The 27,293-nt window shown below is 42.9% G+C and overlaps 1 protein-coding gene across 1 annotated transcript in view; it reads right to left on the minus strand.

The window, feature by feature from the left end:
- Positions 1-5,303: 5,303 nt before the first annotated feature.
- The window catches only part of EFCAB8 (EF-hand calcium binding domain 8), a 3,728,836-nt gene continuing 3,706,846 nt past the window's right edge, over positions 5,304-27,293 (minus strand). The window contains exon 35 of the mRNA XM_044089017.1: positions 5,304-5,342. Within this exon, the coding sequence (XP_043944952.1) occupies positions 5,304-5,342 (39 nt within the window). The remainder of the gene's footprint in view (positions 5,343-27,293) is intronic.

Below are 27,293 nucleotides of genomic sequence, written 5' to 3' on the forward strand. Positions count from 1 at the left end.
CGCCTACCACAGCTTGGGACCTAAATTTTGTGTTGGAAAAGCTCACCTTGCCACCCTTTGAACCAGCAGCTTCAGCCGAGTTAAAGTTTCTCTCATGGAAAACAGCCTTGCTTCTGGCCATCACTTCAGCAAGAAGAGTATCCGAGCTACAAGCATTACTGGCAATAGAGCCCTTCATCATTTTCCATACTGACAGGTCCCCCTCAGGAATAACCCATCCTTCATGCCAAAATTGGTGTCCAGTGTGGCTTTCAACCAATCCATTCATTTGCCCACCTTTTTCCCTAATCCACAAAACAAAGTTGAAAGGATACTGCACTCTCTAGATGTGCACAGACAGCTCAGATTCTATCAAGACAGGACTAAATCATTTAGGAAGACTGATCAATTGTTAGTTTTGCTGCAGGAGCAGAGGGCAAAGCCATATCCAAACAAACCATTTCCAAATGGATAGCACACTGCATCCATTTCTGCTACAAGCAACATGGGAAACCTCCCCCAAGGGGGTCAGGACACATTCTACAAGAGCAACCTTCACCTCTGCAGCTTTCCTCAGAGGGGTCCCAACCAGGGACATCCTGGAGGCTGCAACATGGACATCAGTTCATACCTTCACCAAGTATTATCATCTGCCTATCTTATCCAAATCCAGGGCAGGCTTTGCCACTGCAGTCCTGCAAGGCATCCTAGCCAGCCCCCAGTCTTCTTGACTGCCTCCACCCTTTCTTCAGCTTTGGGAATCAACCCAAATGTGATGACTGTAACAGTGAAACACGAAGAACATAGTACAGTTGTGTACACTTACCATAAATGTAGTTGTTCGAGTGTATTCACTGTTACAGTCCTGGTTTCCCTCCATCCCTCTCTCTCTCTCTCTCTCTCTCTCTCACTCTCCCTACAAGGAACTCTTGGTATTTATTTTCTACTGGTGTTTTTCTTCCACCATAACCTAGCTCCCTCTTGGGGGCTCCTGACAGTTAGGGCAAGAAAAACTGATGTAATGGCGCTGGCTGCCATATTTTATACTACTGATGACCTGACATCAGTCCTGGAGCGACGGCAACTGATGCAGAAATACTAAGCCTCTGATATTTGGGCCAACTGAGGGCTACCCTGGCAGGGATAACCCAAATGTGATGACTGCAACAGTGAATACACTCGAACATCTACATTTATGGTAAGTGTACGCAACTGTACTTTTTTTTGGATCAGAATAGAATACTGGGAGACTGATGGCTTGATTTAAGGTAAATTCAGAAACAACTTTAGCATGATGAATTAGTGCGTAATCAACTCTTTCCTTATAGAAAAATGAGATAGGGTTGGTCCACCATTACAGCTTGCAACTCAAAGACTTGTCTTGCAGGTGTCACATAAATGCATAAAACGATCTTCCAAGTAATGAACTGTAAATCAGCCTGAGGGGAAGGTTCAAAAGGAAGTAAGGTCAATTTTTCAAGAACAAAGTTGAGATTCCAGGGAGGAGGAATTTGCTTTCAAGGGGATCTCATACAATACTTTCATAAACTATTTGACCACAAAAGAAGACAAAAGAGGGAGCTCCATGGGCAGACAAGCTGAGATGGCCACAATACACTTTGATAGAAACATATGATGAACCAACTCTAAAAAGCTCATTGAAATATTTCAAAACCAGAGGGGTGGAAACCCTTTCAGGACCTCTGTTATTGTTTAGGCCCCACCTAGAAAACCTCATCCACTTGTAAACATAAGGTTTTCTAGTTTCATATTTTCTTTCCTCCTTAAATACCTGGTGCACATCCTCATGGAACAGGTGCCTAAAAAGTATCAAAATAGAATCATCCAGGATGTCAGTTGCAATTGCTCTAAGTTGGGTGAGCAGATCCTATCTGTGAGGAAGTTTGTAGTAAATTGCCCTTGGCCAATTCCACTAAAAGAGGTAACAAACTTTGCCTGATAATCTTTAGTAATTCTTTCTGAATCTTTAGATGTGCGTAGGGAATCAATGGAAAAAGTGGAAATGCATACAGGTCCATTCCTGACCATGGGAATGACAAAGATTTTTCCTCCAAGCATGGCTGCAAGGATATCTATAACAAATTGTTTTCAGTTGTCTATTTTGAAAGAAGACAAACAAATCTACTTGAGGTGTTTCCCACAACTGAATGAAGACTCAGAAGACCTCTACATGGAGCTTCCACTCATGAGGGTCTGTCCAGGATCCGTTTAGTCTGTCTGCCACTGTGTTTTGCTCTGAAAATATGTATGAGGCCTGAAGAGTCAGAGAGTACTGTAGAGCCAGCTACCAGGATATCATTGCCAACTGGCAAAGAGGGTATGACCTTGTACCCACTTGCTTGTACAGATACCACATCACAATAGTGTTGCATGTGATCACTAGAAGTGGACTTAGTGTGCATAAGTGGGAAGAACTTTTAAGGCATAAGTCACTGCTAACATTTCTTTTATGTTTATGTGCTTTGATGTGTCCTTAGGATGCCACAGGCCTTGCAATTGAACTCCAATGGACACTGTTCCCCACACAAATCTGAGGAGACCATCTGGACAGATTGGACTGGGGTCTGAAGAGAGAAAGGGAGTCTTGGATTCAGACAGTTGATCCCTCCACAGCTGCAGTTCTTGATTCACAAATCCCAGTACTGGTACCTGGAAATCCAAGGGATGAAGAAGCTGAATCCAACAATTTAAAAAAGTGCCACTGAATTTTTCTCATGTGTAGTTTGGCTTGCGGTATTATAAGGATCACTGATGCCAAAAGGCCTAGAATTTAGAGGAGCTATCCTGCTGATCCCATATGTACAAGAGAGAAATCCAAGAAAATGCCCTGATAAGTCAAAACTTTGTCTTCTGGCAGAAAGGCCATCCTATTTACTGAGTCTATCCAACACCCCAGGAAAACAATTCACTGACAGCGTGTGAGGTATGACTTTTGAAGGTTCAATTTGAAGCCCAGGTGGGAAAGAAGGGATGTGACCTTGTCTAAGGACTCCAAGCACCTGGATACAAAATCTGCATAAATTAGCAAGCCTTCTAAATAAGGAAAAATATGGATGCCTTTGGGATGCCATAGGCAACTACTGGGGCCAGACATTGTACACCAGTGAGTGCAGTAGAGAGTCCAAAGGGTAATGCAGAAAATTGATAATGTAAGTCAGATACAGCAAATCTCAAAAATGTCCTAAAACTGGTAGCAATAGGAATAAGATAAGTATCCTTAAGATCAAGAATCAACATGAAACAGTGGTCTGGAAGCAACCCTAGGACTTGACTGTAAGGTAAGCATTTTGAATTTCAGAACTTTTACAAAGGTAGTTAGAAAGGATAACTCTAGGATGGGTCTCCAGCAGTGCTCATTTTTTGCTACAAAAAATACTCTGGAGTAAAATCCTTTGCCTTTGTGTATTGCAGGCATGGTTTCTATGACTCCTCCTTCTACCATGTGATGCAGCACTGAAGGAAACAGCTGTATCTGGTTTGGGGGTGTGAGGTAATTCCCCTGAAAGGAACGGGATTTTCAAACCACTGCCAAGTGTATCCTCTCCAAATTTTTCTCAGAACCAATCTGTCTGACGCTATCTGCAGCCAGGCTGCAAGGTTGAGAGAGAGAGAGAGAGAGAGACTGGGAGAAGAAGGATGAGAAGGAAGGGCAGGAGGAGGAGAGGTAGGTGTGCTATGTGACTCAGCATAGTCATTCTTTTGCATGAGGATTTTGGAGGGAGCCCTTCTTTTTTGGTTTTGAAGAATTATCCTCCTGCCATTTCCTTTTGGATCCCTGCTTTTGTTTGGCTGGGATTTTTGTTCTGCCCATTGAAGGAAGACTTCTTGTTTGGGAAGAACTTGGGTACAAGAAACATCCTAGACATCCCAAGCATTAACTTGCCTCTATCATCCCACTGTTTGAGAATCGGTGTAACGGATGGCCTAAACACCAATTCAAAACATAAAACTTCATTCAAAAGTTCTGTTTTCAAATCATTAGAGAAATTCTGATTATGTAACCAAGTCTACTGTCTTAAAACAACAGAAGCAGTAGCAGCATTTCTTGAGACTGTATCTGCACATTCAAGCAGAATTCTCATTCTAAAGGCTAGATTACTAGAAAGAGACATCCTTTTGTCCTGAAGATCTAACCATTTTTCCTCTTTATTAGGCGGCATTGGATTAGATGAAGCCAAGGACTTTTTATTTGAGCAGGCAGCTGGGGTGCCTACAACTGGGTTAGAAGTAAAATGAGAAAAGAGACCTGTCATATCCAAGAAGACCCTATATTTTCTCTTGAGCCTTTTTAAGAGCTACTGGAATCGATACTGGTATGCTGCAGGCAGCTTTATAAGCATCTTCCAAGGCTGATGAGAGAGGGGGGGGATAGCCACAGAATTGGGCATCTCTTCCTCTATAAGGTCATATACACTTCCCAATTCTGGGGTAGTTTCTGACTGCCCGAAAGCAAAAGCATCACTAAATCTAGCAATCCTATGAGGAAAAGTGAAGACTTGTTTAGACTTAAGCTCAGGTTCACTATTTGAAGAATCAGAGTGACTGGACTCAGTGTCAAACAGGAAATCACCATTGTTCTCATCAGATTCTTCATCATTATCTGACACAACAAAAGGGTCTCTAGCCAAACTAGCACTAGAGCCATGGATAGGAATCAACCACTAGAATTAGTTGCCTGCAAAACACTCAGCCAAGGCAACCACATCAGCCTTATAAACAGTTATAATATGATTATCAGGTGTATGATGAAGCTGCTGTTTCTTTTATTGTGGACTTCACTACTAGATAAAGTATATGGGGATAGAATATTATGTCTGGAAAGGGGTATCTTACCTCAGACTACTCCTGAACCTAAAGGATTTGGTTCTCCCATACTTGTGCCAGGTACTAAAACATCCCCAGTAGATGTGTTTAACCTCCATTCCACAGCATCCAGCAAAGCTAGTCTAGAGAGAGAGAAGGCAAAAGGTAAGTGGTCTGCAGACAGAGCAGTGGCCCCAACAGAATCAAACCATAGACTGAGGAATATTTTTATTTTGCTTTTTTCTTTTTAGGTGCTACTGGATTTGATTGGGGTGGGAATAACAGAGTTAGGATCTGTCAAGTTGGGGTAGAGAACACCAGCCAAAATAATAAAATAGTACTGGATAATGTATCACAGTAAGCATTTAAAGTTTCTATTAATAAGTATGTCCCCACACAACTAAGCTCTGCCAAACTGTGCTTTTCTCACAAAAAAACAGTTACATAATTTCCATTACACAAAGTCCAAACACTAAAGCAACTGATGTGCCAAATCACTGTTAAAAATTAGCTCCACCCACTTTAACCACATTAAAGTGCTATAAAGTAAAATTTAATAGCAATTTAAACTATATTTTCTTCTCTGAGAGTGTAAAATATCCACAATGTTTTCAAATAACTTATTTTTTTTTTGGTAAAACTGCAATCTTATATTAAAAGCACACAGGGTAGAGTCATACATAAAGTAAATGTTGTATAAATGCTGAAAAATCCATGTTCTGCAGTACTTTCCTGTCAAAAGCTGAAAACAAAGCAAAGTAACAACAGTATAGGCAGGCATCTAGTGTGTAATAGCACTCATACACATTGTACATCAGTGAAAAATACTGAAAGTTTTGTCAGAAATGATAGGAGGAGATGAGATAAAAATAGTGATGTATGACCAATCAACATGAAAGTCCCCAGGAATTCCTGTGGAGGTTTGGAAGCTAGGAGGGAAAAAAATGATAAAAGATCTGGAAGGTTTTGTTTAACAGTATTTTAAGAGGAGGAGAAGGACCAACATCCTGGAAGAAAATGGTGGTGGCTGTAATACCTAAAGAGGGCAAAGACCCAGCAGATCCAGCTTCATACAGGCCCATTTCAATCCTAAATCATGATTATAAAATATTTATGTCTATAATGGCTAAAGAATGGCAAAGGTGATGCCAAAATTGAGGGGAGGCAAACATTTGGCAACATTTACAGAACACAGATGATCTAGAAGGAAGCTAAATGTAAAAAAATACCACTGTTGTTGGTGGGTCTTAATGCAGAAAAAGCATTTGACAGAGTAAGCTGGGGGTTTATGAGCAGGACTATAGAAGCATTTGCATTCCCTGATAAAATTATGATTGATTAGGAGGATATATGAGGGACTGGAAGTGAAAATTAAAGTGGGTGGGTTCCTCTCTGATAATTTGTTTGAGAAAAGGAACCAGGCAGGGGTGTCCTCTTTCCCCTTTGTTATTTGCACTATAGTTAGAACCATTGGCAAAGAAAATAAGAGCCTCAGAAATTCAAGGATATAATTGGTATGGTAGTCAAGAAAAGCTGGCCTGCTATTTGCACATATTATTATTTTATACCTCATAAAACCAGAAATGGACGTTTCAGTGTTGTGGAACATTTTGAGGCAGTTTCACATCTTTTCAGGATACAAAATTAATGAAGCTAAAACTAAAGCAGTAGCTGTAAATTATGTACCCACAGATGAATTGGTTCAGCAATATCCATAGGTTCATAGATTCGTATTAGGCTAACTGTCCTTATGGACCATTATAAGCCTAGCCAATTACCCCATGTAAGAATTGAACCCTGCACCTTGGGTCTGTAAGGTAAACACTTTAACCATTATGCCAAACTCCTACCCCATATTTATGGGGACATGATAAAATAAAGTGCTTAGAAGTATGGCTTAAAAAGGATTCTGGTGTGACAGCTACGGATATCTGGGAAAAGACTAAACAAAAGATGATACAAAAAAATGGGAAATTGGAAGCTCTCTGTGACAACCCACCACTGGACCAGTAATCAAGAAGCCTTAATCCTCACCACTGGTACCTGAGTGAGACATTCACTGGGAGGATAACAGGTACACACACAGCATTTCCAGAAGCAGCTCTCTGCATCAAGTGCCATTTCCCTTAAGAGCACACATAGACCACAGTCAGTCCAGGGCTGGTTTCTCCCTCTTTCTCCAGATCCCCAATAAGACTCCCCACTGACACAGCTATAGAGTTGAGTCATGAGCCAGGGTTCCAAGCCATGCCCTCTGTCCATCCAGTGCTTTGTGTCCCAGTCCAAGTAGCTGACACAGACACTCTTGGAGATTTGTTTTACACACACACACACACACACACACACCTACACACACACACCCCACACACCCACACCCCCCCACACACAAACACACGCCTGGGAAAGGCTGGCACAGTTTTACTAGCTATGTCCCCTTCTGCTCAGACTATAAGGTAGTTACCACTGCCAGTAGAACCCTTCGCCAGCTACTTAAAGGCCCTTAACAGAGGGTGTCCAATTTTACTGTGTAATGTTAATACTAATATAAATAGTAGTTTGAGCAAGAGCAAGGCTATTAGGAGTGGCCCACAACAGTGTTATGAAATAAATATGGAAGTACGCTATATTTAAACATCTCTACAAAGATCAGCCACAATGAAAGGTTTAAATATATTTAATAACATAAAAAAGAACAAGAAAATACTAACTATACATTCACAGTGACATCAGAGTTCAAAACCAGAGAAAACATTTAAAACAACATTGCAGGATAGGCTCAGATAAATAAAGAAAAACACTATCTAAACTAAGCTTCACTATACACCTCACTGTATCTAAGAGAGTTACTATTCCCTACTTACTTACTAGAACAAGGCAGATGATGTGGTGAATGGTTGTTCTTGTTGTCAGGCCCAAGACAGAACACTGTCTAAGAGACGTCTCAAAATAATATCTAAAATATTACTATTGGGATAGCTTGCAGAATGACATCACTTCTTGTCATCTGACTTCTAGTTCCCATGCAAAATCCCCATCACTGGAAACTGGCAGGACGTAGCACCTACCTGCAAAAATACACACCAGGGATTTTGCTCAGATCTTTGGCAGGTGCTGGAAGTCATAAAACAATTGCATTCCTCAACACTTCAAGACTAGTAATTAGTTCACCCCAAAGACAATACAGAAAGCTTCCTAGTACAGACTCTGTGTTTATAGCTGCCTTGAAACCTGTGAGATAACATCTTTATGGCCTAGCCTATAAATTGATTTAATTTTGGATATATTTTCTAAAGTTTGCTGGACTGAGGTTAACCCTCCAGTTTCCTCTGTCAAAGCATACACATTTAGACAGTTACAATAGTGCATGTACATTTCTGTTCTTTCCACTAAGGCACACTGTGCATACATTTCAAACATAAGCACTTTACAAATACCTTTTTAACACAAATGTCTGTCCAAATCAGTTTGATATACACATGACATACAGTTCTGATACATTTACAACACCAGCATCTTGTATGACCCACAGTTCTGATACATTTACAACACCAGCATCTTGTATGACCCACAGTTCTAATACATTTGTAACACAAGCATCTTGTGTAAATCAATTTGATATTCACAAATGACGTATAACTATTTACAAAATTCCAGCTAGCTGTGCTGGCAGTACCTCATTTCCTCAGTCTGTTATATGGATATGGATAGCAAGATACAAGCAGTTAAAATGCATTTAGTCCCTTTAGTTTTATACACAGGTCAAGCACATTTTTATCTACCACAGAAGTTGTGGATAGCAATTAATAAAGAGCTGAAGGGTTTATCTGGGAGTGGAAGATGGCAAGATTCAAGTGGGATAAGCTGGTTCTTCCAATTAAATAAGGCGGTTTGGGATTACCCAAGTTGAAGGAGTATTTCAGAGATACACGGTTAAGGCTCCTATACATAGCCCGAGCAGAAACCTATCATTCAAAGCAGAAAGAGATGATGATAAACCAAGCTCAAGAAACAAGGAGAGACTGGGATTTTGGATGCAGATCCATAAGGAGAATAACAATAACCATGCAGAGTATTATATTCATACACTAGCAGAATGTATTCTAAGAACTAAGCCAACACGGAAATGCAGAAAGGAGATTCTGCTGATAGGGTGACTGCAATTAGGGGTACAGACAGTATACCGAAGGGGGCTGAAATTTATTGGAGAAAACTGGTAAAAGAACCAAGGTACTGGGTGCAAATAATTAGAGAGGGAAAGGCAATAGAATGGGATGAGATCAACAATTTCTTTGGACTGCAAGACAGAGATTGCCTTCCCTAGGTGAGTTTGGCATAATGGTTAAAGTCTTCACTTCGTAGACACAAGGAACAGAGTTTGATTATGACTTTGGGTTACTGGCTAGATTTAAAATGGCCCTTCAAGGTTTTTGGACCCAACGTAGTTTGGTTTTGTCAAAGGCAAATCATGCCTACCCAACCTGGTGAACTTCTTTGAGAAGGTCACCAAAGCAAAAGATGAGGGTAAAATGGTTCACACTGCCTACTTTGACCTGGCCAAGGCATTTGACACAATACCCCACTCAGGCATTGTTGAAAAACTCAGGAGGTTAGGTACAAACTTGTATGCCACCCGATGGATAGCCAACTGGCTCACAGACAGGACCCATGAAGTTAGAATCGGGGAGTCCACCTCTACAAAAAGGCCAGTCACAAGTGGAGTCCCTCAGGGATCAGTCCTTGGACTGCTCCTTTTTGGCATTTACTTCTCTGAAGTCAAGGCCAATGTCAGTGGTCTCTGGCTGACTAAATTTGCAGATGATTGCAAATTAGGAGCTGTCATTGAATCCCACACTGACATAAATGTTCTCCAGGAGGGGATGGCACAGACTAACAACTGGTGTCAAAGACATGGACTAAAACTATAGTTTTAAAGAAATAAGGCAAGAAAGGTAGGGACACTAGCTAGCAAAAACTGAATGCATTTTTCAAAATAAATGTAACTTATCTGATCAAAGCACTAAGCCAAGGAGATCTCTGTCTTAAATGCTCAAGTGGTAAATGAGATCTGAGGAAATTCAGTTGGCAGAGGGGCATTATGGGTAGGGGAGGAGACTGAGCCTTGGATCCAAAGTCTAAGATTTGCCAATGTTGGATATGTACAGATCCAACACATCTGTCAGTTCAGGAGAATGGAAGAGAAATATCAGATCCGATGTTGCCTGGAACAAAAGGGGGTAACCACAGTTATTTTTAGGGTATCCTTCTGAATCTTCAGAATTATCCTGGATATCAGTGGAAAGAATGAAAACACATAAAAGAAATATTCTCTTCCAAAGCAATGAAGATGCATCTATTTTCCATGCTTGCTTGCAAGGAGCACTGTAAAGTTAGTTGTCTGTTTTAAAAGGAGGCAAACATTTTTATTTGATGTGTCCTCTACACCTGGATTAAATCCTAGAAGACATCCTCATTCAGTTTCCATTCATGAGCGTCTAAAGTGGTACTTCTATTTAATTTCTCAAAGTCTTTTGAGTTTCTAATACCATGACAGGAAAGGGCCATATTCCTTAGTCAATATATGATTAAAATTCATGAAATTAATATTGCTTAAATCTTTGATGTTAGCATCTGCAATGTACCCAGAACTGATTCCTTCTGCAATTCATATAGAGTTATATGTATTGGTAGCATATCTAAATAACAGTGTAAATTATTTTTTCTTTCTTTTTTTTATGAGATCCATTGCTCCAGCTACTACTGGAACTGTCTGAGTAACCTTTTTCCACATTGCCTTCGTTTGCGCACTCAAATCCTAATATTTTATGACTTTGTGTCTCTCTATACATAAGACACTGTAATCACTAGGTATAGCAATTTCAGTGGTCAATGTTACTTTTGTCTTGTTTTCTTGCATCTATTTGAACTGTTGGTAATGGATAATCCCATGTGATAAAACTTCATCATTCTTTGTAATGCTTTGTGGCTTGTGTTTCCAATGCTTTTCAGTTACTTCAATATTGTAATGTTTGCACAATCCCCAATGCAACAGTCTTGCCACATTGTTATGCCTTTCAGTATATAGGCTATCTGCCAATAGTATATCACATCCAGCAACAAGATATGCAACTGTTTCCTGTTCTGTTTTACAGAACATGCATTTGTCTGTTCTCCCACATGTTCAATGGACTTTGTAAACCAGTGTGTACATGGTCTACTATCCTGGGCCACTAATATTAACCTTTCTTCTTTTGGTTTAAATTCACATTTCCTTAACTATTCCTGTGTCACATCCTGGTTGTTCCAGGAATCTTCTGTACTTGCAACTATATTTATCCCATTTCCACATTTCTTGCCTTCTCATCTGATCCTTCTTATATACTTTCTTTTGTTTTTGGCACATTCAGTTGCTTCCTGATGTTTGTCTACTTCTGGTTTGGTTTCCATTCCTGATTGACACTGATATGCTTCTGCTAAACTAAGCTGGGAAGTCATCTTAGATTTGTTGCCTTCATGTTTAAAAACTTTCACTATATTTCAATCTGGTCAGGTCAGCAGATATGTATGAAGTCTTATAATTGCAGATCTATACATGTAATCAATTTCGAAGAGGCCATACCTCCTTCAGAACAAGGAATATATAATCCCGGTATATATACTGATTTTTGTACATCATTTGATGAGCATGAAGCATTTTTCTTGTTCTCCTGTCCAAATGATCCAATAACTTTTGGGCCAGTCAGTCACCCGAAAAAAAGAAGTTATGTCTTACCATAACGTTCCATCTGTGTTGTTGATCTTCATTCATTAATTACTGATGGGTTATTGGTTCCATCCCCGGAACCGAGCTGGCCAATATCAAGCTTGTGTCAGCCAAAAACTCTCGAGCCAAGGTCCTACCCAGAATGCTCTGCTCCCTGTTACCTCAGATCGAGTTTGCAAGTTGATAGATAAAAGAAGAGGCTACCTCTGGTCATAACAGACCTACAAGAAAGGAGGATATGAGATCAACCAAGAACCGCCAGATGGGGATGGAGGGTGGGAAGTAATGAATCCAAATAATTCAAAGACCTTACGGTGAAGGTTGATTAAGCAAACACATGCTTCCCTAATCTGTCAATCGCCCGGGACTCCTTGTTGGGAGGATGGACACTTTGGCTCTCTTCTGCCAAATCCTTCTTAGTAGCAGCTGCTACCACCATAGCATCTACTGGAAGACCTCGTGACCAATGGGGGGGTGCTCAGCTTGGGGTGATAATATTTTATCTGGTCTTTTATGTATCGCTTCCAGGGTGTCAGCAGCCTTCCATGCATGCTGCATGATGAGCTGAACAAGTTCATCAGCAGGCGGGGTGACCCAAGAGGTAGGGGCAAGGCACGAAAAACCTGCAGGAATACGGATTCCTCAGAGGAAGGATTAGAGAGCTTCCAGTAACCCCTCTGTCTAAGGATCTCAAGGATGTCACCAAAGGAAACCTCATCAGAGGGTGACCATGGGGACCCTTCCCTGTCATCAAAATCCGTATCTTTGGTCAGTGATTCCTCAGTGGAATCCATGTGCTTCCTCTTACACGATGCTTTGCGGGGTACTTCCTCAGTGGGAGGTTCTGGGTAAGACTGCAAAGAGGGGGTCTCCTGAGAAGGAGAAACCTGAGGCTCTTGTGCCTGGTGTCCGGCAGTTGAAACTTGTGGCAGTTGCGGCACAGAGGGGGAGAGGACTCCGACAAATGAGCTTTGCCAGCGGAGGCAAGCGCCCTCTCCATGGCCTGGAAGGCTGACCCCGGAAACGAGCACCACAACCTTGGAACTGGAGTCACACCCTGCCCCGACAACCCCACCCCCAGACCAGGAGTCTCAAGAGAACGTGAACCATAAGAAAAGGAGCATCCCTGGAAGGTGCCATAGAAATAGTCAGCGTGGAGCCAGGAATGCCCTCCCCAATGGCACAGCCATTGGCCTGAGAATAGCCTGATGCCCAGTGCACCGAAGGCCACAAGGACGACTCTGGTTCCAAAGTGAGATCCACTATTGGAGTCTGAGGAAGGGAAGCTGCTGTTGGAGTAATAGGCTTCGAGACTTGAGTGGAAGTTGAAGGAGGAGTAAACGTTGGGGTTTGATGAGATATACGTTCACCTGAATGAGGGAACGTGGACTTCGATGGTTGAGAGAGACTTCTGGCTGCAAACAACTGGTCAACAAGCCACAACACATCCTGTTCAGAGAGACTCTTGGTTGAACTCATGGAGAAAGCTGATGGTGATTCTGGCCTTTCTAGGAAAGGACTATACTGACTGCTAGCAAAAGGATCCAGTGAAGGGGAATATTTGGTCTTTGCTAATTCAATAGGTGCAGAGCCCGCAGCCGAGGAAGTCTGCACCAAAGAAAACGGTGTGGAAAAAGTCTGCGCCGAAGATGTCAGCACTGTAGTAGTTGAAGGTGTCTGCACCGTAAAGGCAAAGGTCTGCTCAGAAGAGTATGGTGCTGTAGTGGAAAGTGTCTGCACTGGTAATAAGGACGGTGCAGAGAAGGACTGCACAGAAGCACATGTTGGTGCTGAAAATGTCTGCGCCGTGGAGTACAGAAGAGTCATACTTGGAGCGAAGGAGACTGTACCAATGGTGCCGAAGGGGACTCAACCTGTATTGATGGTGCCATTAAGGGTTGTGACAGAGCTGTCAGAACCATAGTTGTCTGCACCGGGAACTTTGGTGTCGGTATCGATAAAGGAAACATGGCTGTAGTCAGAATCATTTGGGGCGGTGCCGAGCCTGGAGCTGACAGGGTCACAGGTGGCAGCACCGGAGTAGTAATCAATTTCACTTTCTTGTGAGTTGACTTCATATGATCTCCAGAGGGAGAAGAAGGGAGTGACTTCAATGAAGAAGAGGAAGAACGTCACTTGCAGGGTTTAACAGGAGGGGGTGAGCCCTCCGACCCAGAAATAGCCTCAGAGAAAGGAGACTTGGAGAACTTTCAAAATTAACTTATTCTTCCTCTCGTTGAGAGTCCTGGCAGAGAAATTTTTACAAATCCCACACTGAGGATCCACAGTCAAGTGGGAGACATTAAGACAGTAGACACATAAGTCGTGGCCATCAGAAAGCAGTAACTTACGGACGCAATCCTTGCACTGCTTGAAACCAATGCTACTTTTCTTATCTGACATAACTGGTGTGGAGAAGAAGAACAGTACCAAAAAGAAGAAAGGCTACCCAGAAAAGGGTAAAAAGAGAAAAGGAAGGATTACCAACGATGGTAATGGAGAATTACTACAAGGTAAGAAAGGAGGGTAATAAAGGGAAAAAACTAAAGGGAGAGAGACTAAGTGTGCGATAGGGTAGGAAAATATTAGAATAAACTTTTGAGAAAATTTTAGAGTAAGAACAATATATAAACTTTCAAAAAAATGAGACAGCTGAGAGAGTGGCTTGACACAGCTGTACAGCAACGAGGCAAATGAGATCTGAGGTAACAGGGAGCAGAGCATTCTGGGTAGGACCTTGTCTTGAGGGTTTTTGGCTGACGGGAGCTTGATACTGGCCGGCTCGGTTCCGAGGACGGAATCGATAACCCACCAGTAAGGAATGAACGAAGATTAACAACATCAGATCTATAAGGTAAAACAGGAAGAGCAAATTGGTTTATAGCTTAGACTTTGTTCCTTGATGTCAGAGCTGTTTTCAGTATTAATTTTAGTCTTACAAAAATATTCCTTACAGAGTTTTATTTGCATCTGTTTGTGTTTTATTGTTAATCCTTCATCAATTCTCAAATATTTATGCACTCCGCCTGCTCAAGTTCCTTTATATCACATTCCTGTCACAGACTGGTATTTTCTTAGTGCTGCAGCTTTCCTGCTTTAAATGTTGCTTTTGCACATTTATCAAGAACAAATGACATTCTTATATCATCCGAGAATGTTTTGACCACTTCGCCTTCAGCTCCCCATCTGATGAACTATACAGTTTTAAATCATCCACAAAAAGCAGATGATAAGTCTTTATACTTTGTTTTGGTCATCTGGGAGCCAAATTGTAACCATGACCTAATCCATTAAGTAGACAGCTTAATAGATTAAGGGTAAGAGAAAAAAGCAGTGGTGTCAGCCCTTGAAACACTTCTTAAAGATACAGCACACACAATCTGTTCTACATCCTCCCTCTTTGAAAACTAGGTCATGCAATATTGACGACATCAGTTGACATGCAATCAATACAAATAATTCTTTGTCATGCAATTATACAGAACTAGATACACATATACAATTATGTCCAGGTCACTGTGTCTTTCACACTAGGTCTGGAAATACGACCAGATCATGTGACATAATGTTTAGAATTAATTAGATTAACCAACTGGGACTTTGTCTACTGAATGTTCAACCTTAAGGACATCAGGAACATCATCAGGAATGGAAGTAGAAGTTAAGACACGTTCTGCAACAGGAACATTATCTGGATTGCTCTTGAGATCTAGAGTCTGTATCACAGGAAATAAGAAGTGATGTACCTACCATAACGTTCCATGTTAGTTGTCTTCTTCTCGCCTTCTTTCTTGCTGGATGGGTTCGGAGCCGATCCTCGGCTCCGACTCGGCCAATACTAAAAGCTCGAGAGCTAATTCCACCGGCTCGAGGCTCCCCTATATCCTACAATGCTAGGCGGTAACTACTCAGACCTCGTTTGATAGCTATACCAAGCAATCCTAGTCTCCATAGACTGGAGTAGGGAAACCCACCTCAAAACAATCTGAGTAAAGGAAAGGCAGACCTCAGTAAGGATAGAAGAGGTGGAAGAACGTGTGGGAATGACAACTTTCAGAAGAAAAACACAAAATGAATTCCAGTCGGTCTGTCCAGGCTTGGGGGAAGGAGGGTGGGCAAGAAAGAAGGCGAGAAGACAACTAACATGGAACGTTATGGTAGGTACATAACTTCTTAATGTTAAGTTGTCAATCTCGCCTTCATTCTTGCTGGATGGGACCGCGTCCCTAGCACCTTATCCCGGGTGGCCTATCTGAACAGACTCTTGAGAACAGTGGAACCAAAACTGGCACGACTTCTGGAAACCATGTCCAATTTGTAATGTGAAATGAATGTATGAGGAGAAGCCCAGGTGGCTGCTGCACAAATTGAATCTATTGGCAGCCTATCCTGAAAAGCTACGGATGTAGCTAATGCCCTAGTTGAATGAGCTCTAGGTCTTGAGGGTAGTTTTTGATGTCTGATCTCATAGATGAAGGTTATAGTAGAGGTGAGCCATCTAGAGAGGGATACTTTAGTAACTGGAAGGCCCAATTTACCTTCCGCATATGACAGAAACAATTGATCAGATTTCCTGAATTGTTTAGTCCTGTCTAAGTAATATCTAAGTTGGCGATGAACATCCAAAAAATGTAGCTTTTGTTCCGACCTGTTTGAATAGTTAGGGAAAAAGACGGAAGATCAATAATTTGGTTTAGGTTTATTTGAGAAGAAATTTTAGGCAAAAAGGATGGATTAGTACGGAGGGATAGCCTATCTTTGTGAAAAACTAAGTAAGGAGGACGACTGCACAGAGCATGGAGTTCGGATACCCTTTTTGCTGAAGTTATAGTTACCAGAAAAAGTGTCTTCCAAGAAAGCAACTTCAGAGAACATGAAGCCGCCCGGTTCGAAGGGGAACAATTAAACATGCCAGAACCAACTTCAAATCCCATTGAGGCGGGGGATCTTTGATTGGAGGTTTAAGAAGAAATATACCCCTTAAAAAGGCTTTACAGAGTTTGTGAGCCATGATGCTAGACTCTGAAACACCAACATGAAAATTTGATAAGGCAGCCAATTGAACTCTAATGGTTGATGCAGAAGATCCTAAATGAAAGAGTTCTGCTAGAAAGTCTAAAATAGACTGGATAGGTGCAGTAAAGGGATCTATGTTTTTTGATGTTGCCCAAAAGGAAAAACGTTTCCATTTGCTACTATAAATCTTCCGGGTAGAAGATTTATGAGAGGCTATCAAGATATCTCGGACCAAGCGAGATATTGAGGGAAGCCTGGCTAAGGTTGGAATCGGAGAAACCACGCTGTGAGGTTTAGAGAAGGCAGAGATTGGTGCAGCTGACCCGATTGGTGGGTTATCAGATCTGGTACTGGGTCCAGATGCCAAGGCTGCTCCAAAAGGTAACGATGAAGAAAGGGAAACCATATCTGTCGAGGCCAGTAAGGGGCAATGAGGATCATAGTCACTCTCAAGGCGATGGCTTTCTGAATTAGTTGAGATATCAGTGGAAAGGGGGGAAAGGCATATAGAAGTCCCCGGGGCCAATCGTGGACTAGAGCGTCTCTGGTGGGATGGCCTGGTAACGGGAAGAGAGTGAAGAAGTTGTGACACTTGCTGTTTTGGGGAGTAGCAAAAAGATCGCAGCAAGGCTGGCCCCATCTTAGGAATACTTCTTCTAGAACTGATTTCTTTAGAGACCACTTGTGAGGCATGAGAATTGCTCTGCTCAATTTGTCTGCAATAACGTTGGATTTCCCGGGAATGTGCGTTGCTATCAGAAACCGCTGAGAAGACATCGCCCATTGCCAAAGTCTGAGTGCCTCTCGACATAAAGGGTATGATCTGGTTCCGCCTTGTTTGTTGATGTACCACACTACGGACATGTTGTCCGTTTGAATTGCAATGGTCCCAGTGGGAAGAGAGTCGTGAAGGGCTTGCAACGCTAAAAGCACTGCTCTCATCTCTAAGACTTTTATGTGCAAGTGGCACTCGAAAGGTTGCCACATGCCCTGGACTGTCCTGCCCTGATAATGCCCCCCCACCTGATCAGGGAGGCGTCTGTTGTCAACGTGGCGACTGGGGGGGGGAAGAGTGAAGGGTCTTCCTCAGAGAAGTTGAGGTGAGGAGATCCACCAATACAGTTGATTCTTGCATGCTTGAGTTATCAATATGGTATGGGACATCGGAAGCTGTTGAAAGGACCATTGATTAAACAGCATCCATTGGAGGATCCTCATGTGAAAGCGAGCTAAGGGGAGAAGGGGAATAGCTGCTGCCATGAGTCCTAGTACCTTCAAAACCAGTCTGGCTTTGACTTTGTTGCACTGTAATAGAAGGGAAACTTGGTTCCGAATGTCTGACACCTTCTGCTCTGTGAGTGTGGCTGAAAGATTGAGTGTATCTAAGGTGGCGCCTATAAAGACAATAGATTGACAAGGCGACAAAGCAGATTTTTTGAAGTTTATTGAAATGCCTAGAGCTTGGCAAGATTGAATGGTGAAGTCCCTGGATAGGAGAAGCTGATGTCTGGTGGTGGCGGTAAGGAGCCAGTCGTCTAAATATGGAAACACCTGGAATCCTTGACGTCTCAAGTGAGCCGCGACCACTGCCATGCATTTGGTGAACACACGGGGGGGCTGTAGTGAGACCAAAGGGCAGGGCCCTGAACTGGTAGTGACTGGCTCCCAGCCTGAAGCGGAGATATCTCCTGGAGTGTCTGTTCATTTTGATGTGGTAGTACGCGTCCTGAAGATCTATCGAGCACATCCAATTGTCCTGACCCAAGAAGGGTAGAATGGACTGTAGCGTGACCATCCAGAACTTTGTTTTCTTGACAAACTTGTTTAAGTAGCTGAGATCCAGTATGGGTCTCCAGTCCCCTGTTTTCTTTGGTACCAAAAAGAATTTGGAGTAGATTCCGGATCCTTGCTGGTCTGCCGGACTGATTGGATAGCTCTTTTTGCTAGCAGCTTTGAAATTTCTAATGCTGCTTGTTCCCTTAGACCGGGTGGAACATCTGGAAGGGATCTTTTTGGTTGGGTTGGGATGTGAATAAAGGGAATTTTGTAACCCTCGGATATGATCGACTGTACCCATTTGTCTTGAGTAAGGGAAAGCCAGGCTTTTGGGTACAGTGATAACCTTCCCCCGACTGCCTCCGAAGGTGGACAGCCGGGCAGCCCCTCAGGGGTGCTGAAAGGGTTTGTCAGAGAACATTTCTCTGCTACCCTAGTTTTTGGACCTCCTCTGCCTCTAGGGCGGCATCTATTATTATTCCCCTCTGCCTCTAGAGGGAATCGCCTGTGTGTCAGATGAGACTCCTGGGATTGTTTATGGAACCACATCTTTCCTCCCCTTTGACCTTTGGGATAGGGTCTAGAAGGGTAGAAAAATGGACTCCTACAGCAGAGAGAGTCTTACCTTCTACCTCGCACCTGGTCAATGTATCCTTCACCTGTGGACCAAACAAGGATGATCCATCAAAGGGAGAATTGGTGAAGGGCCTTGAAAGGGTCCAAAGTTGCATAGCCGCATCCAGGCGTGACGTCGTAAGGCAGCACCTGTGCCTGCGGCTCTACTCGCTCCATCTGCTGCATATGAGACCAGCCGCATGGAGGAGTTGACGATGGAATTTAGGGTTGCCAACTGGGAGTTCATTGTATCTTTGAACCCCTCAGCTGTAGGATCCTTTATCAGTTCACCCATATCCTTGAGTAAATCTCTCTGGAGACGAGTGAAGTGGCATAAGTAGTTCAGCGACCGCATTGAAAAGGTCGCTGATGAAAACATCCGCTTGCCGTACCTGTCCATGGTCCTAGATTCCTTATTAGGAGGATGGACAGGAACCGAAGTTTCAGCTAATTCCTTCTTTGTGGCCGCAGCCACCACCATGGCATCAACAGGGACACCTTTGGATAAAAAATCTTTGTCTCTGGGGGCAGTAATAAATTTGGATGGTCTCCTCGGGGTGGGTTCCACTGAGTCAGGAGGCGTCCAAGCCCTACTTGCCACCACTTCCATAAGGGGGTCAAAGGGAGGGGACACCCAGGAGGTAGAAGGGCGAGAGCCAAACGCCTCAAGATACACTGACTCATCCTCCGAAGGGTTAAGGGCTGGCCAGTTCCCCCTCTGTTTCAGGATTTCAAGGATGTCAGTAAAGGAGACATCCTCAGAGGGGGATCGAGGGGAACCTTCGGATTCCTCTAAGTCAGTGTCGGAGGTGATAGACTCAGGGGAGTCAATGTGCTTCCTCTTGCACTGCCTCTTCCTAGGGGGATCTCCTGCAGGGTCAGGAGAGGCCTTGGAAGAGGAGGAAATTCCCAATGGGGAAACTTGAGGAGTTGGCTCTCTGCGGTCTGAGACAAGGGGGCGAGTAGAAATCACCGCATGCACTGTAGATGGAGGGGCTGAAGGAGCTGACTGTGGGGCAGAACCTGGTTCTAGCACGCTCCGCATGACCTCGAAGGCACCCCTGTCAGGCAAGGTCCGAGGCCCCCGCTCCGAAGAGACAAGGACCTCCCCCGGCACCGACAGAGACGGCTCCGAAGCCGATGTCGTAGCCGAACTCACCAACGCCGAAGCCCGAGAGGGAGAGCGGGGTCGGACAAGGGTCCGATGCCACTCGCCCCCTCGGAGCCGACGAGGGAAGCTCGGCGCCAAGATCCCTCCAAAGAGGAGATCGGAGCAGACGACGGAGCCGAAATGGAAGGTATCGGATCCGACGCACCGACAGTCATGGCTCCGACAAGCCTTGGCTCCGAACTCGAAGGAGTCGGAGGAGGAATGTATTGGGGAACGGGAATAGCCACTGACTGGTGAGTCGGGCTATGCAGCATTTGGGCCAGTGACTCGGACTTGAGAAGTCTACTCACTACCCTTTGCAAATCATGGTCGGATAATCTGGAAGACCGAGAGGAATGAGTTTTGTGATTTCGTTCCGAAGGAGAGGGATCCTGGCGAATGCACGGATCCGATAGAAGGGATCTGGACCTCTTTCGATTGTGGCCCCGATAAAGGTACGGGAGCCGACAAAGTTTTATCAGCCTCGGCTCCAGCCGGAGCCGAGGTAACAGTATGGGGCTTAGAAACATCGGCTCCAGCCGGAGCCGATGTCGGCCGACTTAGATTCTCAGCAGTCGACTCTGGAGCAGGAGCCGACTGTTTAGAAGTTTTGAAGGCTTCCCGACACAGACTGAGTCGGGGCCTTCAGGCTTTAATAAGCCCCGCAAGATGAGCTTATTCTTGCGTTCCTGCAGGACTCTAGGGCTAAACCCATGACAAAAGGCACAAGAGTCCTGCAGGTGCAAAGGCCCCAGGCAATACACACAAGAAGTGTGACCGTCTGTCAGAGACATTTTCTGACAGCACGAGTCACACTTCTTGAAGCCTGAGACCTTGTCTTTAGACATAGTAAAATAAGAGAGCCTAACACACACAAACACACTACAGACACTCTCTTTAGAAAATATTAAAATAAATTTTAAGGTTAAACCACTAACACACACACACAAGCCCTTACAAAAAAAACTAATTTAGTAAAGGACTAGGGGAAGGGAAGGGGCCGAAGGCCTAGAACAAGGAAAAAAAAGGGAAAAGGGGTTCGACAAACAGGGGTCGATTTGTCTAAATTTTAAATTAAACTGAAAAGTTATGTATTAAAAATAAAAAAGGGGTTTTTAGAAGTACCTAAAGGTAAAACTGTAACTAACCTGCCTGAGCCGGTAGAAAACGCACCTCGTCAGCTATAGCGGCAAACAAGATCTGAGTAGTTACCGCCTAGCACTGTGGGATATAGGGGAGCCTCGAGCCGGTGGAATTAGCTCTCGAGCTTTTAGTATTGGCCGAGTCGGAGCCGAGGATCGGCTCCGAACCCATCCAGCAAGAATGAAGGCGAGATTGACAACTTAACATAATGCTGCGATATCAATTCTGGTACAGGAAGATGTCTGTGATTTCTCCTGTACTTCACACCCTCAGATTCTATGAAGTAAGATCTTGGCTCAGTACATATACCTGTTACTTGACCAATCTGGTCGAAATATTTCGCTGTTTGTATCCTCACTGTCTCTCCTTCTTTGAATGGATGAAGAAATCTGCTCGATTTATCATAACTGGACTTCTGGAAAGAACGCCTCCTGAATAATTGGGCTCTAATGGTTTTGTTGTTCTTAGCTTTAGGCCTCAACAACCTGGAACTAATAGGCAGCGTTGTTCTGGTTTGCCTAAATAGAAGTCTCTGAGCAGGTGAGCCAAGTATATCGTCACGAGGTATGTTTCTGAGATTAAGTAAATTCAAAAAGACATCGGTATTGTCACGCTTTGACCTTTCAAGTAATTGCTTTGCAGTCTGTACTGCACGTTCAGCTAGTCCATTTGATTGTGGATATTCTGTACTACTAGTAACATGTACAAAGTCCCATTCTCTTGCAAATTTCTGAAACAACTGACTACTAAATTGAGTACCATTGTCAAAAACAACTTTGTGTGGACTACCATGGACTGAGAAATGATATTTCAACTTAATGATAACAGCAGTGGACGTTGGATTAGGTAGTAAAGCAATCTCAAACTAGTTTGAATAAGTGTCTACTAATACTAAGTAATGCTGCTTGTTCCACTCAAATATATCAGTGGCTACTGTTGACCAAGGTAGTTCAGGAATTTGACTTAGCTGTAGTGGTTCTTTCTGCAAATGTGGTTAAGTACTATTGCATACTGAACAAAAAGAAAGTATCTTATCAATGTCTTTTACTAGAGAAGGCCAAGATACTAGTTCTCTCGCCCTTCTTTTGGTAGATTCGTAACCTGGGTGATCTCGATGAAAAATTTGTTTATATTCATGTTGTAAAGACTAAGAACAAAATGTAAACTCAGAACTGAAACAAAAGCAGTTCACAGACTCCACTGGCTACAAACTAGGTTAAGGAACAAACCCAGAAGGTTGAATTGTCACATAAAATCCTTTATTTAATTTTATGTGATAATTCAACCTTTTAAACCAATGTTTAAAAGTTTGATCATATGGCTTCAACCAAATTTTAAAAGTTTGAATGTCATATGGTTGAAGCCATATGATCAAACTTTTAAACATTCAAACGTGTCAACGGAGATCTCCGTACAGTGTGGAATGGGAAGATTTCCCTTTCCTGCACTGTAGTGCAATCTCGGAGTTGGTATATTTAAAGAGGGGGGGTGTGGGGTGTCAGGTAAGTTTTTTTCTGTTTATTTTTTTTTTAGATTTTCGAACTTTTAAAAGTTCGATCATATGGCTTCGACCATATTATGTTCAAACTTTTAAAATTTTGATAACGTAATATACACCTGAAATAAACAGTGGCATTTGGTACTAGGGCTGCAACTTCCTCAACTATACACATTGGATGATGTGGTCTCTTTAATGCTTTGTTCAAATCTCTTGGGGCAATACAATTTCTGATTTTATCTGAGCCTTTTTGTGGGCCGCTACCATAGACGATACCCATTCAGTTGGTTCTGTAACTAGACAAATTAACCTTGCCGCACCATTTTATCCCACCGAGCTTTGACTTTACCCTGTATAGCTATCAGAACTTTTCTTGCAGGTCTAACTACTGGACTGACCTCTGGATCTAACTTCGTAGACTGCACAACTGGAAGTTTGCCCAACTTGTCATCAAAAACATCAGCCTACTCTGAGAAAATGGCTTCAGAAAAATTGGAACTAGGATATATCTTATATGATATACTTCTTTGGTAAAAGAAAGCAGATTCATTCTCAAATTGTCTCTGAGACCCAATAATGACTGCACAGGTCTTCAAACTACATGGAATAACAAGCTGTAACAGTTCCTAGCACATAACATGAAAGCACTGCTAAGCCTTCGGGTTGAATTTCTTCACCTCCATAAGCAACAAGTTTTGCACTATTAGCCACATTGAGTTGTTGATTAGTTCTCACCTTAGCAAATGAGTCTGCTGATGTAACATCACACTTTGAACCAGTGTCTACTTTGCGTTCGGTGGATTTACCATTGATATGGACAGTACAAAACACTTCGTTATTTGCCAACAAATTCACTACATCAACCTTTCCACCAGTTACTGATACACCCATGTAGAAAGTAGAATTGTAGCTCTCTATATGATCAACTTGCTTTTTTGAGTGACCCTTCTTTATAACTGTGTGAGGTTTACTTGATTTGCAAAACGTTTGAAAATGGTTCCATTTTTTACACTTGTGGCATTGCTGACCAAATGCTAAGGATTTCTCTCTTTTAGACTCATGATTAGCACCACAATTGTGCCAGTTAACAATAAAGCTGGATTTGGGTTTTGCTGATTCATGCATGTACTGTACTGAGCATGCTCCTTTCTTAGAACTTGCTGGAAAACTTCATGGTTTCCTAGGAGAACCTGCAGGGGCTGTAGCTGCCATGTGCTTAGGCCTGCTTTTGCTTGCCATGTGTTGCATGCTGTCTACATTTGTTCTGGAGCCTGCTGAAACCATGCTCTTATCACTTGCAAGCATACTTGTGTGCCTATCTGTAACTTCCTGGATTAGACAAATCTCAATATCTTTACTCAACATTAAATCACTGTCACAAAGCAAAATCTTTCTTACAGCAGCACTATTAATACCACACACAAGCCTGTCCTATATTAACTCATCTTTTAAGTCACCATACTGACAGATTTTAGCTTTGTTCCTCAGGTCAGCAATATAAGCTGCAAAAGTTTCCCCTGGTTTTTGATCTCTGGTGTAAAACAAATGCCGCCCTAATGTAACATTTGTCTGGGGGTTACACATTTCTCTGAATTTGCGCTTCAAACACTTGGGGTCTTCCCTTGATTCAGCCAGAACAATATGGTGGTTTTCATCATCTCCCTCATATACTGCTGGTGCATACATAAATGAATGCTCTCTTCCGATGGCCTCTGACCCAGCTATGTTTAGCAAAATGAATGCCATGGTGTGTGCATCTTTGTCAGAATAAGCTGCTTATATAAAAATATTGTACACTTGCCTCAAATATTCTCTGATTCTCTGCAGTATTCTCATCAAATACAAGTGGTGATGGCTTTCAAAATCCATCTGCTATTCTTCTTCTTTCAGCTGCTCCCGTTAGGGGTCGCCACAGCAGATCAACTGTTTCCATTTCTTCCTGTCCTCTGCATCTTGCTTTGTCACACCAACCACCTGCATGTCCTCTCTCACCACATCCATAAACCTTATCTTAGTTCTCCCTCTTTTCCTGTTACCTGGCAGCTTCATCCTTAGCATCTTTTTCCCAATATACTCTGCATCCCTCCTCAGCACATGTCCAAACCAGTGTAATCTTGCCTCTCTGGCTTTGTCTCCAAACCTTCCAAGCTGGGCTGACCTTCTAATATACTTATTCCTAATCCTGTCCATCCTCGTCACACCCAGTGCAAATCTTAACATCTTCAACTCTGCCACGTCAAGCTCTGATTCCTGCCTTTTTGTCAATGCCACTCCAACCCATATAACATAGCTGGTCTCACTACCCTCTTGTAGACCTTCCCTTTCCCTCTTACTGGTACTCGTCTGTCACAAATCACTCCTGACACTCTTCTCCACCCACTCTATCCTGCCTGTACTCTCTTCTTCACCTCTCTTCCACACTCACCATTACTCTGAACTGTTGATCCCAAGTACTTAAACTCATCCACCTTTGCCACCTCTACTCCCTGTATCCTCACCATTCCTCTATCCTCCCTCTCATTCACACACATATATTCTGTCTTAGTCCTGCTGACCTTCATTCCTCTTCTCTCTAGAGCATATCTCCATCTTTCCAGGGTCTCCTCCACCTGTCCCTACTCTCACTACAGATCACAATGTCATCTGCAAACATCATAGTCCATGGGGACTCCTGTCTGATCTCGTCTGTCAACCTGTCCATCACCATTGCAAATAAGAAAGGGCTCAGAGCTGATCCTTGATGTAATCCCACCTCCACCTTAAACGCATGCATCACTCCCACCGCAGACCTCACCACTGTCACACTACGCTCGTACATATCCTGTACCACTCTTACATACTTCTCTGACACTCCCGACTTCCTCATACAATACCACAACTCCTTTCTAGGCACCCTGTCATATGCTTTCTCTAAATCCACAAAGACACAATGCAACTCCTTCTGACCTTCTCTGTACTTCTCCATCAACACTCTCAGAGCAAACATCGCATCTGTAGTGCTCTTTCCTGGCATGAAACCATACTGCTGATCACTAATCATCACCTCCCTTCTTAACCTAACTTCTACTACTCTTTCCCATAACTTCATGCTGTGACTGATCAGCTTAATCCCTCTATAGTTACTACAGCTCTGCACATCACCCTTATTCTTAAAAATCGGTACCAAAACACTTTTTCTCCATTCCTCAGGCATCCTCTCACTTTCCAAGATTTCATTAAACAATCTAGTTAAAAACTCCACTGCCATTTCACCTAAACGCCTCCATACTTCCACAGGTATGTCATCTGGACCAACAGCCTTTCCGTTCTTCATCCTCTTCATAGCTATCCTTACTTTCTCCTTGCTAATCCACTGCACTTCATGATTCACTATCCGCACATCATCCAACCTTCTCTCCCTCTCATTCTCTTCATTCATCAACCCATCAAAGTACTCTTTCCATCTGCTCAACACACTCTCCTCGCTTGTGAGTACGTTTCCCTCATTATCCTTTATCACCCTTACCTGCTGCACATCTTTGCTAGCTCGGTCCCTCTGTCTAGCCAATCGGTACAGGTCCTTTTCTCTCTCCTTAGTGTCCAACCTTTTATACAACTCATCATACGCCTTATCCTTAGCCTTCGCCACCTCTCTCTTTGCCATGCACCTCATCTCCTTATACTCTTGTCTACTTTCTTCATCTCTTTGAAATCCATCTGCTATTATTAACACATATTAGTGAAGGGCGTTGTAAATATGCATGAACACACACAATATACATATGCCAGTATTTGTAACTTTGCCCAATACCACAACAAGCCTCTGAACAACTGAACTTTGCGAAATAAGTCTCTCGGGTACTCTAAAACTCTTGAAATCATTGTACTGCAAGAAATCACCCGTAATCAGTGAGAAACATTTAAAAATAACTGCACTGTGCGAATGAACTGGGCAGAAGAAGCTCAGAGTAAGAAACATTTCAAAGTAACGGCACTTTGAGAATACACAGTACACGGCACACTGAAACTTCCCCAAAATGGCATTGCTTTGCTAGATAATTCTTTACAGTGCATGAAACTCTCTCTAATGGTGATACTTTGCAAATAGACAAACCCAGCACAAGAAACTTTTTGAAATGGCTGTACTTTGACTGTACTTCATGAAATAGTTGCACTTTGCACGCAAACTCTTCAGAATACATGCACAGCAATAAGCACACACTGTAAGCACTTTTACACACTTTGAGATACTTCAAATAAAAACAAGTTATGCAGTCACCATAACGTTCCATCTGAGTTGTTGTTTTTCATTTGTCTGCAACCTGAGGGACTCAGATCTGGCATGGATCCGACTCGGTCTTATACTCCAGCATCAGATCCAAAGTCCAAGGTCCTCCCCTACCCATAATGCCCCTTTCTCCCTCCTCTCCTCAGATCAAGTTTGTTGCAGAAACAGCACCAAACCAAGAGGTACCTAGTATAACCGCATAAAAGTCCACCTATGGAAAGCTGGTTAGGACAAGAGGGCCCATAATACATCAGTCCAGTCCACT

This window comes from Protopterus annectens, chromosome 12.part0 (assembly GCF_019279795.1).
Source record: "Protopterus annectens isolate FY-2018-M chromosome 12.part0, PAN1.0, whole genome shotgun sequence".
NCBI lineage: Eukaryota > Metazoa > Chordata > Ceratodontiformes > Protopteridae > Protopterus > Protopterus annectens.